Source organism: Chiroxiphia lanceolata, chromosome 13, assembly GCF_009829145.1.
Source record: "Chiroxiphia lanceolata isolate bChiLan1 chromosome 13, bChiLan1.pri, whole genome shotgun sequence".
Taxonomy (NCBI): Eukaryota; Metazoa; Chordata; class Aves; order Passeriformes; family Pipridae; genus Chiroxiphia; species Chiroxiphia lanceolata.
The window spans coordinates 14,089,412-14,106,088 of record NC_045649.1 but is presented as its reverse complement, the minus strand read 5'-3'; the positions used below and the strand labels follow the sequence as shown (position 1 = coordinate 14,106,088).

The 16,677-nt window shown below is 41.4% G+C and overlaps 1 protein-coding gene across 1 annotated transcript; it reads right to left on the bottom strand.

Moving 5' to 3' along the window:
• Positions 1–944: 944 nt before the first annotated feature.
• Positions 945–13,139, bottom strand: C13H16orf87 (chromosome 13 C16orf87 homolog). The gene is made up of 4 exons (XM_032701034.1): positions 12,998–13,139; positions 9,344–9,440; positions 6,984–7,166; positions 945–1,492 (listed from the first exon to the last, which is right to left on the bottom strand). Exons 1-4 carry the CDS (start codon positions 13,061–13,063, stop codon positions 1,374–1,376), a joined length of 465 nt encoding a protein of 154 aa, XP_032556925.1. The 5' UTR covers positions 13,064–13,139; the 3' UTR covers positions 945–1,373.
• Positions 13,140–16,677: the final 3,538 nt, after the last annotated feature.

Sequence of the window (16,677 nt, the reverse complement as noted above, 5' to 3'; positions counted from 1 at the left end):
TCCACCCAGAGCTCACTTCTGTAGCAGAACCTCATCAGGCAATTCTCACTATTGAAGTAATGTGATACTGAAGAGCATGAGTAATACTTAATTAAAAAACATTTAGCTGCATTCCCCTTCTCAGAAAAGAGTGAATGAAAGGTGACAAAACTCCAGTGTATCAGATTTTATTAATGTAATTACCTCCTACACCTCCTCCCTCAGGATTTTACACAGCTTGAGTTTTCGGGGGTTTTTTCTTGGTAACACAAACCCCCCATATAGTTACTACAGGAAGAGTTTTGGCTCCTGCTGCACAATACCTACCACTTTAACAAAGACCACTCTGTTGAATGTCTTCCCCAAACCTATTTCCACCAAAACAGCTCAGGTAGACTTTTGCTTTGGTGTTTACAGTCAACAGTCCAAAGACAATAGTGAGAAGAATTATGCTTTTAAAAGGCAGGCAAAGAAAGCTATTGAGAATAAAAAGAACTACCATATCCTCGTGTTTTGGCAATACCAGTAGGATGCTAACTGCAGATCCACAAACCTGATACCTGCTGCTCTGCCTCTCCAGGAAATAACGGTCCAAGAAAGAGTTTGGGAGAAGAACTTACTGGCTGGGCAAGGCAGAGACCAGCAAACTGTTGTTATAAAACAAGTGCTTAGCTCTTAAACTTCAGGAGTCTGACCTCAGAGAGTATACATGATTTTTAAAAAACAACTCCCTGTAACAGGGAATTATTTTCTAAAGCTAATTCATACACAATATAAAGTTGTCTAACAAAATAATCCCCACCACAAATTAAACCACTTTAGTTTTCTTCCTATCAGAATTATACCACACCTATTAAAAAATTTAAGTCTCAAGTCATACCTAGGATGAATACCAGACTTCTAAGAAGATTAAAACCAACACACCCTGAGTATCACAAATGTACTTAATCCCCAGTTCAATAAAATATTGGAATATCAATTTATTAAAAAGTTATGTGAACTGTACATACATAAACTGCAATATAGCTGAAAAATCTGAAATATATAATTTTAAAGGAAAATCATTTATTTTTGAAAATATTTAAAATATTGCATTTCTGGCAGCAAATTCAAGAGAAGTGCTCTGGAACAGGTGCAGTCTCTCTGTGCATTTGTCTAGCAATTGTCTTCAAGGAGTAAAACATATCTGCTTCCTGATTTCTCACAGCACAACGTTGTGACACACTTTCTTTCCGACTGGTAGAGACAGAATTCCATTTCCAAGAACAGCAGCAGAATTTTAACAGGAAATACTACGGTCCTTGTTGGTGTAGACAACACACTTGCCGAGAGTCCAAACACCTTGGCCATCTGCCAGCCATCCTGCATAAACTGCACCATGCTGGGCTTAAAAGTCACAGAATGAGTCTTTGATTGATAATTTTTCTGTTTATTTCTGCCAAGGCCACCGAAAACACGAAGGCCTTTTCATCTGAAAGGTTGGCATACATGTCCACTTCTTTTTCTTGTTTCTCTGTAGAAGAAAAAAAAAAGTCACTATTAGGAGCTTTTTTCATTATTCCAAGTTAATGCAAGTTACACAGAAGTTAATAAATTATGTGAAGTAGTGGAATTGAAGTCAGACAATCAACTCCTATGCATGAGGGATTGAGAAAGAGGAGGAAGCAATGGAGGCACACAAAGGTGCTGGAAGAGCCACAGAATTAGCCATCCAAAAGCACAACTGAATTTCTGTTCTTAAACCATGACAAAAGAATGAGTCGTTAATACAACGATAAACAAGTATTCAAGTGTTCCTTCAGTGGTTTTGGTTCTGCTGGCTTTTTTAATTTTACATAAACACCTCATATTGTAGAAAACAAGGTTATTTTACAATATCCTCATTAAACACAACATTTGTGAAAGAAACCCAAGAGTTTAATTACAGCATCAAAGACCAAAGAGCAGATACTTGGCAGAAGTCAGGCTCCTAATTTATCATCATGAACATTTCTGGCCTTTCTACACTGCAGCTCTTCCATCTTATCCCAGCTGCAGAACAATGCTAACACCTCACTGAGCAAGTGAAAGCCTGTCAGCCTCCTCTGCTGATGTTGGCTTGTTTCAATGCTACAGAGACACAACAGGAAGCCATAGAAAAGTTTCCACACTGCAGTGCTCAAGTAAACCAAGTCCCACCACAAAAACTTGTAAAGTAATACCATTTCAGAAATACCACATTCATAAATATCAAGAGTATTTACATCCCAGTTTATCCAGCCACAGGTAGCTGACACAAATCATTAAGAAAATAAAGCCAACAAAGAAACAGTTTTGTCAGCAGAAGACCAGGCTTGTGGACACAAAGAAGAGAGAAATGCATTCAGAGCTTTAAGGCTGGTGCCCAGCTGTGGAACTCCATCTCTAATCCAGGCTCCACAGTGGCCTGGACTAATTTACAATCATGACACAAAGCTCACCTGCCAGAGCCCTCTGTCTCACTAACACAGCCACACACGTGGCAACTGCTCCACCAAGACACCTGAACTAGCATGGGAAAGACAAGGCAGCACTGGAAAATAACGGAATACACCATGTGGAAAAAAGATCCCAGCATCTCCTCTCTCCACCTACTCACCCAGTTACCCCTCAATGGGTTCACATTCATAATGATATTTTTAGATTTGGTTTCACATTTGTGTTACAGCTATGGACAGTATTCCAACAGGCTGCCTTCCCTGTGAAATCAAATGCTTGCATTAAAAAACTAAGTAGGAGAGCTGAAAAATCCTTTACCACTGTGTTCTGATTTAATACTGATACAGAAACAGCAGAAACAAGCTTTCTGTTGGTTCCCTGGCTATGCAAGACAATATTCTCTAGGGTATTGAGTTTGAAATGAGTTAGAAACTGAGTTTCAGTGCAAGTCCTGCCTTGTACTTTAAGACAAATCAGTTCCTGTATGTACACTCTTGTCTGGGTTGCTCCACTTCCTCCCTCTCACCATTTAAAAATTAACAATGCTGGGAGTTGTTCTGAGCACAGACACTGCACACACTGGTTATTCCACATTAATCTTTTGTATTTTCATATCTAAACCCCACCCCTTCTTTCATGCTTCCTGATCCAAATCCAGCCACCACTTAAATATATGGGCACCCAGCAAAACGAAAAATACTCCCCCCACCCTGGGTTACTGTTAACAGATTTTTGACTTTTTAAATTTTAGTTGCCCTTCTCCTCTGTCCTCACAGGACAGGTTTGTTCTGACAGACTTCAGCTTACTGAAATCTTAATATCAAAGAGTATCAGGGATTAAGGTTTGCAAGCTTCACACATTCTCAGGACAATTCCAGCTCTCAACAGTAGCAAGTGAAGAGCCTGCACCTGCATGACATTTTATCACAGGCTGCTCATGGGACACCGTGGCTTCTGCAGACTCTGTTAAAACTTTCCACTTCAGTCTTATCTGAGAGGAGCTTTGACTCATTTCTCTATTATGAACAAAAGACAAAAATGGCATTGTTCTTCTGACAGACAGTAAGACATTAAATAATAAGTCTTTTGCTGTACAACTAAGAGGTTATTTAGGTGAAAACAGTCAGTCTTTCTGGAGCACATCTCTTGCATTCCCACATCTCCTGCAACCTCCCTTATACCTGCAGCCCTTAAAACTGAATAGGTACAAATCAAATATTGACCCTCCCTCTCACAAATTTTGCATGGATTTACTACTCAAGATAGAAAGTTACTTCAAATGTGCACACTGGGCAGCAATTGTGTGAGTAATACAGCTGGAAAACATTCGAAAAAGAAAATTTGGGCCAAAAATTTACTTCAGCTTAAGTTTTATCAGGATACTGAAATATATATACTTTATGGAGATTCATCCCTTGTTAAGTAACAACTATGCTTTAGCAATTCTACAGACCACTCTTACTGAGTCTTATTTGCTGGTAACCTCTTTCAGAATAACCAACACCACTTCCTCCAGCACACAAGGGTTTTGTTTGTTTTAATACAGTCAGGGTTGGTACCCAGATAACAAGGCAGCCTGGGAACAGGTCTGGCTGTGTGTCAGTCCCAAACAGTGAAACAAAGAACACATCAGCACAACAACAAAATCAGAGTCAAATTATTATGAAGTGTTTTTATTTTAAAAATATATTGTACCATTTCTGAAGAAGAAATCAAGTGATAATTTTGACAAGCCAAGCCTGCAGAGAGAAGTTCCTATTTTCCAGGGTCATCCAATGGCTCTGGAACATGTGACAGGACTATTTTCTGGGTCCCAGCACTCTGCTATATCCCTTCAATCTACATCAGCTTCCTCTTTGCTCTCCCTCCATTCCTCCTTGCTAAATATGCAGGAAAAATAGCTCGTTTTAAAAAGCCTTTTTGCTTCTTCTGTTCTTAACTGCTGCTGAATCCTGCAGCTCTTTGCTCTAACGTGAACCAGTCACAAAGGACACAAAAGAATCAGTCAAATGCACAGACATAACTGGGAACAAGCACACTATGTATGGAAAGAGCATTGCAAGCAAGGAAGCAAAGCTACAAATGTCATGGGGGTCTTTAGGAAGACAATTTTCATAGCTGGGTGGCCTTCCAATGGACAGATGACCAGCTTTTCCATGCTATTATAATTGAGGTGTTTTCTGTTCACCTGTTTTTCCATCTACAAAGGCATTGGGCACTGCAGAGGCCCAAGAGGCACCAAATATTTAAGACCTATGCAAGCAGTCTTGGGGTGAAAATATTTGGGGTGAAAGAAGGACAGCACAATCTCTAGTGGCAAGTAATGTGTACCCAAAATATCACAGAAACATGCAACAGGCAAGGAAATAAGATACTTAAAGTCTAACACTAAGCTGACACCTTGCACTCCAGAGCTGACTTTCAACACTACACAGACTGATACCAGGCCTAGCAATCGGTCACACAGAAATCACCTTAACTGTAGTAGAATTACAGTTGCTTAATATACACAAACAACACCATGAAGCACCAGGTTTGGTAAAGGAAGATTATTTCTAAAATTCCCATTAATTACTCCACACACAGTAGTTAGGTCAATTTTCTAAGAGACTTGAAAATGGAGAGGTCAATGTTAATTTGATTTATAGTAATTACTTACAAAATGGTGAGTTCACTGTTGAATTTATTTTTATAGCCATGACAACCATATATATCACTTTTTTTTTAATCAGCCCAAAAATCACCACAGTGACACATTACAGTCTGACATAACCAGAAATAAGTCAGAAGTAAGAAAATATTCTAAGCCTACTTACTGCTGAACAATAAGATGAGCTGTACTGGAGCAAAGATAATGACAAATGGGTGTGAACCCAGGCTCTGCACCAGCTCTGCAGAAGAGGGTGAGCAAGAAATTGTAGCAATATCACAAGATCAACTAAAGGGGATGGCAAGAGCAGGACAAGATGAGGGCAATCTTACCAAGTAAGACTGAAGTCTAAAAAACACACCAAGAAAAAGGCACATCACACACACACACACACACACTCTAATGCAAAGATCTCACTTCATCTCTATCTCCAGTTTTCCACCTCCAAGCACTGGCATACTGTACTTAGCAGGAGGTTAGAAACACTCAGCCTAGTTTTGAACAGGAAAATGTGTTCTCTAAATATCCCTCATGCTGTTAGGTTCTTGCTTTTTGGAGACTACAAAACATGCCTTAAGAGAATGGATCTGTTCCTTTGACTGCTTTCCTCTTTTCCAGGGGACAGAAAAGAAGATTTACTTTTATATGGCAACCCAAGCAGCTTGCTGGAATTTTAAAAACAAAGCTGTTTGTGAACTAGACCAGCAGTTAAAAATGCCTAGAAAGGATCCTAAAGCTGCTAGACAAGGTCTAGCTTGGGTCAATAACAAATACGGAAGCTACACACATCAATAAGCCACATGAAACAGTGAAGAGATTAGATATTACAAGTGTATTCCTATTATAATTGCCACCCAGAAAAAAATACAGAAATCAAATTCCACCTCCTCTTTCCAAATCCAGAGTACTAAAAAACTCCACCAAATCCCAATTTATACTTGTTTACAAGAAAGGAACATTAAGAAAGAACAGATTTAAATCAAACAGCAGAGACATCAAAATTGGTTTTGAAAAGTGAGAAACTAAAGGAATTTGCAGCATGGATTAGCACCCTTTTTTCTGCTAACAAACAAGTTGGAAGGGAAAAAATAACTGCATTTCTGAGTTATATCACAAGATATACTTGAAGGCTTGAGGAGTTTTAAGAACAATATCTTCTAAATATTTGTATGAAGTCTTCTTACCTGCCTTCCAACCTTTTTAAATCCATGCTAAGTTTTGGATTCATAATTCAGGTCTAAAATTACTATCCCCAAAAAAACAGATAGCAAATGAAGTGCCAATGGGCTCTTAAAACAATAGAAATTTTAAGTGACAGTTACATTCTTGAGGGGCTCCAGAATTACTCTAGTCATGTAACAGCCTCTTGGCTGTATAAAGATTAAACTCAGCAGGTTATCAAGGAGGCATTTTTTCCTCTAGTGTTATTCTAGAAACATGGCTCCAAAATTCAGGGGCATCATAGTAGCGAAGCCCTTTTTACTTTGGCCTTCCAAAAGCTTTCAAGAAACTTTTTAAGCAATCCAGTCATTCTAATCCCTCTCTGACAACAGACATCATTATATTGTTTGTCCTTGTGATATAGAGCAGCAGCACCTTAATAAAAAACAAAACAAAACCTCACACTTCAGTCCAATGGCTTTCAACCTACATGCTGAAACTTGACACAGTGGCTAAAAATATAGATTTAGATCTTTGTGGTTTGTTTCATCAGGCACTGAAACATAAAACCAGAGGTCTCTACAGATGTGAAACAGTCCCCACCCTACATTAAGATATCAGATATTGGCTGAACTAGTCTAATTAAATGGTTTGAATGGCATAAATGTTTACTGATTATAAAAAAGTCTTCATACAAATAGAAAACCCAGTGAACGTATTTCTCCCCTTCTCATACCTCTTTCTTCCTCGTGCTTTTTTGCTGAGGCACTCTTAGGTCTTCCTCTTCCTCTTCTGCTGTGATCTGAATGGCTGTTAGACCTGGATCTTTTTCGGTTTTCTAAGTCTTTATTTACTGCAGAATTTATCTTCTCTCGCTTAACTCTCTCTGTCCGCCTCCGCTTGGCCTCGCTCTTGTTTTCTGTGCAAAGGAACAGAAATGGACTCATCCAGAGTTCTTTTCACCTCTGTTCTTAATTTATTCCTAGTGCTTACCCCACCTTTTTTTCCATGAAGTGGTTAGATGTCTATGCCTGTAGAGCATACATGATATCCATGCACAAATTAAGGGCTCAGATCCAGAATGACACTTCGCCTCTTGATTACAAGGATCAAGCCTTCAGTTGCTTCAAATGCATTTTGCAAGTGAGACATTTGCTAGTACACAAAAAGCTCAGTTTCCCAAACAAGATGGAAACACAAACTGTACACACCACAGCCATCAGGACAGCCCACTGCATTTGTTTCCTCTAGCAAAAGAAAAAGGTTTATCATACAGGCAAACACCACTACACTTGAGCTTCTTTTGACAGTAACAATGAAATCATTCCTGCTGCTCAGACAAATCAAAGGCTGAGTCAACTGTTGCCAATGGCACAACACGTGGTGTAGGTGTCCCACCAAATACAGCCTATGACAAGGCTGTGACAGGGGTATTGTTTTTCTACACACCAAAGTAAAAAAAAAATAAAAACTGTATTTACATGAGTTTCACCTAGAGGTTAAGTATAAATTAATGAGATTGGGTACCCAAAATAGTACAGTAACCACAGCACACTACTGAACATGGATTAGCTGCACATTTGCAAGGCTGCAGCACCATTCTGCAGTAGTTATATTGTTGAAAATATTGAAACATTTCCTAAAAGAAGTAGCAGGTACCTTATGAGCATAATATAGACATACACAGTCTCTTACCACATCTTCCTGGGGAACTGATTTTCTCTTGCTGCAGTTGTCCCATTAGTTCTGTACAGGCACAGGGTACAAACTGGACAGCAGGGTAACTTGTCACTAATGTTAACACAAAACCTGTATTCCACAGTGTCACCAACAGGCTGAGGTGGCCAGACACCCTCTGGAGACCAACCTGTCCTCTGCTCAAGCAGGACCACCAAGAATCAGTTGCCCAGGACCATGTCCAGAAGGCTTTTGAGTATCTTCAAGGATGGAGACTCCACAACCCCTTTGGGCAACCTGTGTCAGTGCTTGGTCACCCTCACAGTAAAAAGTGCTTTCCAGAGCTCTTTCCAACAGGATGGCCCCCAGCATATATTCAATTTGTCTCCCCTGGTGCACTTCCTACATACAAAACTGAATTATACAACCAGATTATGGTCTTCAGCTTCATTTGTAACTACTTCATCAACAACTGGGGAAGAGGAAAGAAAACTGACCAACACTTCCAGCCTACTACAGACATTTCTTAACCTCCTCCACCTTGAAAGTTCAGTTATCAGCACAATGTCATCTAATTCCTACGAGATCCTTCAAAACACGGATAAAAAACATCAAATGCTTAACTTCCATTTTGTAGGTCTGGTAGATAATTTTTAAAAGTAGACATTCTAGATCAGATATGCTGTTGGGTTTCTTGTTTTTTTTTTTTTGTTTTTTTGTTTTTTTTTTTTTTTTTTGTTTTTGTTTGGTTTGGGGTTTGTTTGGCATTTTTGTTTGGGTTTTTTTAATATACATCTTCCCTGACAGGTTCTTTTTCTCACTCATTCCTACTAGGACTGGAGGAAGTGATAAAAGTGATCACAAGAAGAATGTTATTCTTGCCAGAATGCATATTCAACTGACTCATTACTGTATCCATCAGCAAAAGACACACAAGTTGGACCCAAAAAATACACTATTTTTCAATTCAACCCATGGAGAGAGAAGCAACACCCACCTGGATTTAGATTAAACATTTTGACCAATTTTTTACTTTCAGAAAACCCAGCTTCAATCAGCACACAGTCTGAAATCAGATCCTTCTGGCACTTCTAGACACTTAGCTTCGAAATAGGATTAACACAAAGCTTCCTGTGATGAGTTTTTTTGCACAGACACCAACGTGCACAGCTAGAACATACACAGAGAAAATGCCAACATCACAAGTGCAAAGGAAGACAGACTGAAAACACCAGCTTTGCCCCCTCTCCTCAAAATTCAAGCAAAATTAACATATTCAAAGTCTACCAGGCACAAATTCAAGGGAAAGTGAACTGACAACAGTTAATTTACACAGAGAGGTAAAATACTCAATCCTTTGCCCGCAAGAAATAAGGGGGAAGAACTGTTGCCCCCTTCTTGCCCCTCAGTCAGTATTACCTGTGATGGGTGGGGATCTCTCAGAACGTTTAGCATGCAAGAGTTTTCGACTAATAAATATGTAGCCACAGGGACATGATTTACATGCAACAGGAACCTGGGAAAACAAAAGACAAATATTTCAGATCATTTCAAATTATGACAGAATTCCTTCCCGATGAAGAAACAAACACACCAGTAATTCTCATTTGGCAGAGATAACTCTTCCAATTCAGTCAGTACTGCAAACTCTGGTCTGCACTATTATACAATTGTATTTAAACATAATAAAACCAGATTCTGCTGTGAATCACCCAGCAAGCCTTTTCTTTATGCAGTTGTTCAAAACCAAGCTGGAAATGCACAGCTGCTGTGATTGCTTTGCACTGCTTTTCCCCAGACTGGCAGGAAGGGGGTGGGGGAAAGTGGAGAGCATTAAAGGAAGGCTGAATTAAAATAGAAATACAATTTCTCTTCAGAGCTCTCAAATATCACCAGTCAAATCAGTCAGACATTTCCAGCTGTGCTTCCTCTATTTACGTTTAAAAAATAATTATCAGTTAAAACCATCAGTGCATTCAGAATACATTCACTTTCAGAAGCATTTGAAAGCAGCTCCTTTAGAGAGCAGGAGCAGCTTTAAACAGGAGGCACAACAGAGCCCGAAGCAAAACAGATGCATTTGTACCACACTCTGTTCCAGAGCTGGAGACAAGGCCGGGTGGCTACAGAAGGAACTTGTTAATTCAAAATGCAAATAACCCACCATAGCCAGTCAAAAACCGACTGCAGGCCCAAGAGTTTGAGAGAATACAGTGCTTTTCCTGATCAGCTAAGCAGACAGGAGCAGTGTGTTCCCCCAGAACACGACAATGTAAAACAAGAAATGCCACATTTAATATGAAAAATGAAAAAAAAAAAAAAATCTTATTTGAAGCGATTTTTTAAAAAGGCCACACTGATAAATTACAAACCTCATTACCTTAACGCCAAGATCTTTCAAGATCTTTTAAAAGTAGTAAGGAATACACCATGTTGCTTTGATTAGGTTTAAGACTCAAAACACAAATCAAAGCAAGTTTAAACAGAGATCTGGAAGAGATTAAAATCACACACGTAAAAGTCGAGTCATGCAGAAGCATGACAGTGGGGGAGAAAAAGCAGGGGGGACTTTCTCCAGTGTAATTCTTTAAGACAGGTCACTACACGTTTGCCAATGTCCACTGAAACAAACAGGAGCACAGAACCACGACTGTCTGCCCAATTTAACCACTGGCTGGGAAAAACCCTGCCAAAATAGTACATGAATCTGTAAAGGGGAACTTAACTGCTACTCAGAATAAACAAATTATTTTGCTTTCTGCAGCACATCCCAACTCCTGTATTTCACCCTGCAAGCAGCTTACAGATAAGACTTTTGATACAGGTTTTACAGAACTAGAGACTTTTTAATTCCCTTTATGGAGACGCTGACATAATAAAAACAATTCCAATAAAGGTTTATTGAACCTTAAAGCTCAGAATTTAGCAGACTTGTGTGCACATTTGTCTCCTTGTTCATATGTCAGTATAACAGTACTAAAGCCCAGTCTAGCAGATAATGTGTGTATTTTTAAGGTGATACAGGAGTTTCATTTAAATCCATTTTTGAACACTTGGGTCTCTCCAATAATTACGTTTCCAGGCTCAGCTTTAAAAAAAATTTTGGCAAAACCACGCAAGGGGATTGGAACAGACCCAGTATTTTTCAACGAACTTAACTGTATTTAACAGAACAATACTGTTCTCGTGTTACAGGTTTGGCATGTAGGTGTGTGCACCATTGGGGGGTGGGGATTATGGGGGAAGGGACTTATTCACTGAAACGTGTCAGTTATCCTTTGAAGACCTACACTGATAACATCCTGCACCATAATTAAGGCAATATAGTCCACAAACACTACTTTACTTTGTTTAACATTTTCCTAACCAAAAAGAAATTAAGTTTCTTATACAAGAAATTTTACCTGATACTAAATCAAGAAGTGATAATTATCTCCTCTGGTTGACTGCAAATCCTTCAGGCTCCCTAGTTTAATGAGGCTGTGCTTTGGTTGCGAAAATATCATTGGCAATGATATATCATCTAAATTACGATAAAAAAAGTTTTAAAGCCTAAGAAGTCTTACTCAATATTATATTACAATAATTGAGGCTGTCTCAATATCTCCATGCACGCCAGTTCTAGTTAAGAACTCAGAAACAAATGCAAAGCCCTTGTTTATGGAAAAATTTAATAAAGACTAGTAGAGGACACAACCACTGAAGAGTCACACGAGAGCTTCCCCAGAGCGACTTGTACTGTAGGCTTTAGTTTCTTGTCCCCTCTGAAATATTTGGCAGTGAAAAACGAGGTCCTATGAGCAACGTGTGCCAGGGCAGGACATATATGGATATTAATTCCATATTAGCCACAGAAGAGTTGCTAAGAGAAAATCTACACTGACATATGCATATCATGTGTTTTAAAGCGCAGAACAAAGTGAAAGATTTCACATCAGTTCAAAAAGCCTACAGTGTTTGCTTATTTACCCTTTCTGTTGTTGGTTTGACATTCACTACATTTATTAAATAAAACAAAAAAAGAGAAACAAACAAACAAACAAAAACCAAACAAAAAATCCCCCACTCTCATATGTAACTTCTCACTCATTTTCATTTCTCCTTTCACCAATTGAATAACCAGAACTCGGCACACAATTCTCAGAAATAGCACTTCAGTGACGTGCTTAACGTGAGCATTTGCAGTGGTTCATCTGCTGGTTAAAACATGAAAGGACGCCCACACACAGCTCAGCACTCCAAACTGTTCCAGCAGGAGTAGAAACACTGGAAAAACTATGCAAGTCAGAACAAATAATACGATTTTTTTAAGCAGAGAAAAATGGCACGAGATTATTTTTTTTTTTTCCAAGTGTAGCTAAAGCAGCGTGTCCCCGTCCACTCGCGGGGTCGAACGGGAGCAGCGCGGTTCCCATGACCGCATGTGACGGGCTCTGCCCCTCCGCCGAGCCCCACGGCCGCTTCTGCAGCGCCGGGCTATTGTTCGGGGCTCTGCTGGAACCGACCGGCCTGTTTTTAGCAGTCACATCGTTCCCGGCGAAGGCAGAGGAGCTCCCGACACGGCAGCAGTGCGAGGCGGCTCTGTGGGTGCCGGAGTGCGAGCAGCTCCATTTTGTGCACACGAGGGACCCGCGGGGGACACGGGCGGCTCCGGGGACCCCCCCGGCTGCGGGGCAGAGAGCGCAGCCAGGGGATCGATTTCGGTGCTCCCAAAGTGCCCCGGGAGAAAACAACACCGCCGAACGCCCAGCCCCGGGCACACCAGGCACCCAAAGGGCGAACCGCATTATATAAATCACCGAGCCCATTGTATTTGTGACAAACCCCACGGTTACCAAGCACCACGAGCACACAAACAACCCCGCAGCCGCACAGAACTACCAAGGGCTTCACCGCGATGTAACCAGCACACCACCCTGCGAGAGGGACGCGGCGCTTAATGCACATTCCACGCAGGAAGCTGCAAAAGGCAGCAATTATTTGTTTCACACAAACGCCGCCTCGCAGCGGCACCGAGACGCTTTTCCGCGTCCTCCCTTCCCAGACCCCCGCGCTCGGCCCGCGGCCGCTCACCTGCTGGTCGCACTCCGGGCAGGACTTGGTGGCCATCTTCACTTTCTTGGCCCTACTGGAGGACATGCTCGCTGCTGCCGCGGCCGTGACTGACACTGCCGGGGCCGGAGCACCGCCCGCCCGGGAGGAGCCGGCGGGAGGAGCGGGAGGGAGGAGAAGGAGGAGCGGGAGGGAGGGACCGGAGGGAGGAGCGGGAGGGACCGGAGGGAGGAGCGGGGAGGACCTTGAGGAGGTCCGCGCGCCCCCTCATGGCCACCGGCAGAGGGGCTGCTCTTGCCCGCGAGGATGAGGGAGCTCGGGGGATGAGGGGAGCCTGGGAATGAGGGAGCCAGAGGGATGAGGGGAGCCTGGGGTAAGGGAGCTCGGGGGATTAGGGCCTCCGGGGGATGAGAGAAGCCCTGGGAGACAGGGGAGTCCGGGGATGAGGGAGCCCGGGGTGGTGTAGTAACCTGGGGGATGAGGGGAGCCAGGGCATTAGGGAGCCCAGAGGGTGAGGGAGATCGGAGGATGAGGGGAGCCCAGGGGCATAGGGCAGCCTGGGGATGAGGGAGCCCGGGGGGGATGAGGAAGGATGAAGGGAGCCTGACTGAAACGTACGAGCCGTCAGGAAGCATCAAAGACAATTTTTCTGATCTTCCTCTAAATTCGGCAAAAGAAAGACTGGAATGGAGGGGAATGGTTATTGCCTGCTGCTCTGGTGCCTTTAGGAGCCTGCTGGTTCCAGGATCGGGATGTTCAGTCATGCATCTAAGCCTGATAATGCTTGCAAACGCGATATTTTTAGAGTAAAATGTTATCAGGACCAGAGCAACATGAACAGCACGAGGCCTCTGCTGCCTCAGTGGGATCTGAATTTCTGAGGGGTGAACTGCATTTATGCAATCCTTCAGATTCTCAGTTTGTCATGCCAGCCCTCTCCATCCTTACTACCAGTATTGTACGATGAATAAAGCATCAAACATCATTTGCAATATCCTCTCCTATGCCAGTACAACCTGTTGATTTTTTTCTATCCTTCCTCCTTGGTCAGTCTCTACCTTGAGCCTTGTTCCTACCCAGGGAATGAGAATACACTGCTCTGTACTTGAAGAGCACCTCAGGCTCCCCATGTGTGTGGTGGTTTCTGTCTGTGTACAGAGTTACTAAACTGGCTCATTTGCCCTTTTCCTTTTCTCCTTAGTATTTAAAGTTATGACTCAGAGGGTGTATTTGTTTCCCTGTTCTCTGTGTGTTGTTTCCAGCCTATACCAATCCATTGGCACAGGTCTTTCTCCAGAGATATACAAAGATAAGACACGTTTATTTTCCATATAAACTGTAATTGCTGCCAAAAGGACAAATGTGTTCTTTGTAGGCAGGACATCCAGATTTCATTCCTGAATCCAGAACAAGTCCATGCACAAAGGACCTTGAGACTACTTTTGGATTTTTTTAAATTATCTTTTTTTTTTTCTTAACTGAGAAGGTCCAGACATAGCAAAACACAGAAAGGTATTTCAGGGGAATTTATAACAGCAGGGGGCGATGCTGGGTATAGTAACAGTATCTAGTAAATAAATTAATGAATATACAGCACAGCTCACAGAGAGATCTATGACAATATCTTGCTTTTCTTTGTGCAGCAAATAAAGTAGTCAGGGACAGCTGTTCAGCTATTCCAATACAAACAAAAATATTTTCCTTATTGAATGCAAACAAGAGAGTATTCCTAGCTAGACAACTGATTATTAAGATTTCCAAAGAGATAAATCTTTTTCTGGTTATTCTAATTTATTAACACATTAGTTTTGAGTTTTGAAAGTCCAAGACTATTTTCTTTTACATAATTTCAGAGGTTTAATCCAGTACTGGGATAAAAACAAGTACATTTTTTAACAGTACAGGTATCTCCTCTCTTAAGAGAGTCCATGAGTGGCACTTTGCAAGACCAGATCTCATTTAAAATGTGTTTTACACCAACTTAAAATAGAAAATAAGAAAGTTATGCCGTTTCTCTATTTTATGAAAAGCTACACATGACTTTGTAAGTGCCTGATGGCTGCTTTTCTTTGCTGTTGTCACCACAAGGTCCAGCTGAGCTGAATGGTCTGAGGTCTTAGGGCTCTTTCCCGGTTCACTGGAAGGCAGGGCACACACCTGCCACATTGCAGTATTTTGGTGTGCAACTCTAATTTTACAAGGAAAAAAAAATCCCAAAATAGGTAAAATTCACACATCTAACCCACCTTAGAGGGGGAGAAGAAGCCCTTCCTAAGTTACATTTCTGGTCAGCACTCCAGGCCATTCAGAAGGATCCTACCCTCCTGCAGCAGTGTCCCCTGGGAGGGCTGAGAGCCTCCCTGCCAAACTGCTGACAACTCACAGCAAATGGAGAAATTAAAGTCCTAATGTGCTGTGCAACCTCGGGTCGGAAGGGTTATAAAACACTTCCCAGTTAAGTAACAACTTTCCCAGTTAGTCAGCTATGTTCAGTGGGGTTTTATTCTTTCCACAGACAAAGCACTATCTGGAGAATTCTTAAGTTATATCTAAAATACAAGAGTAGAATGTATGAGAGGAAAATTACAAATAATAGGAAGAGCTAGATGATAATATTTGCAATGTTACTGTGAAGGAATTGAAGCTGTAATGTGACAGTACTCAACTGGTAAGAAGAAAGTACTATATAAAAATGAGTCACTATATAGACAGGTTTTAATACTATTTCCTATGATTCTGTTTTTGGAAATTTTGGTAATCACAATAGTTTGTAATACTTAGTAATGTTACTGAGCTTCTCATCAGTAGATTTCAGAGTAGCTGTAATCTGAGTACCCTCTGAGTCCTTCCATAGGGAATCAAAGTTGTGCCTAACAAGTCCTTTGAGATCCCATTACTCTAAATTTGGGCAAGAACAACATTGAAGTGGTACAAATGTTGGCTTTGTTCTCCAAGTACAGCTAAATATTGAGTGTTTCCCAATTACAAAGTATTTTTTAATTTAAAATGTTGTTGTGCATTGATGCCTTTTGGTTTCAGGAAGCCACGTTCAGGCTGCCTTCCTGTCCCAGCTGGGTCTGGCACATCAGAGCTTGCCTGAGGAAAAAGGACCATGGCCCCAGTGTAAGGAAGAACTTCAGCTTCCACCAGCACAATGTAACTGCTGGACATCTCACACAGCTAGGACAGGTCACGAGCCAGCTCGGGTCTTACTGTATCACCAGCCCCGTGGGAATCAGGGCCCACTCGTGCAGTGAGTCACTGCAGCACTTCCCCACCGCTGCAACTGGAAGTCAGCACAACCTGGGCACCACAATCCATTGGACAGAGCCTAATCAAAGTCAAGCCCACTTCAGTAAACAACACTTTACAATTTTTAAGAAGTTATATTTTTTCTATACCTTTACTGTGCTTCTTTTTCTAATCAGAAAGAAACATTTTATTTTCTGTCTCCTGAATTTTACTAAGTTGCTGTTTTAGTAATGGAGGAAAAAATTCCTTGAACTTTTCCAATCAACTGCTTGGTTTTACTTGACTCTTAAAGCAAACATGTCCAATACAATGACCTTTTCCATAAACTTTATAGTAATGAGCTGCATGTCTCTGAAACCCTCTAGAGGTAAACCCTTGCTGAGAAGACTCCCCTCTAGTAAAGCTGAAGCACAACCTACACAATGAGTCTTATGGCCTAGGTCAACAGT

Excerpts from the sequence above, each read along its gene's own strand:
- C13H16orf87 (XM_032701034.1), bottom strand. The coding sequence starts at position 13,063 with ATGTCCTCCAGTAGGGCCAAGAAAGTGAAGATGGCCACCAAGTCCTGC. Across the intron at positions 9,441-12,997 it reads GCCCGGAGTGCGACCAGCAG|GTTCCTGTTGCATGTAAATC; the intron begins GTGAGCGGCCGC and ends TTGTTTTCCCAG. Across the intron at positions 1,493-6,983 it reads AAAGCACGAGGAAGAAAGAG|AGAAACAAGAAAAAGAAGTG; the intron begins GTATGAGAAGGG and ends TTTCTTCTACAG.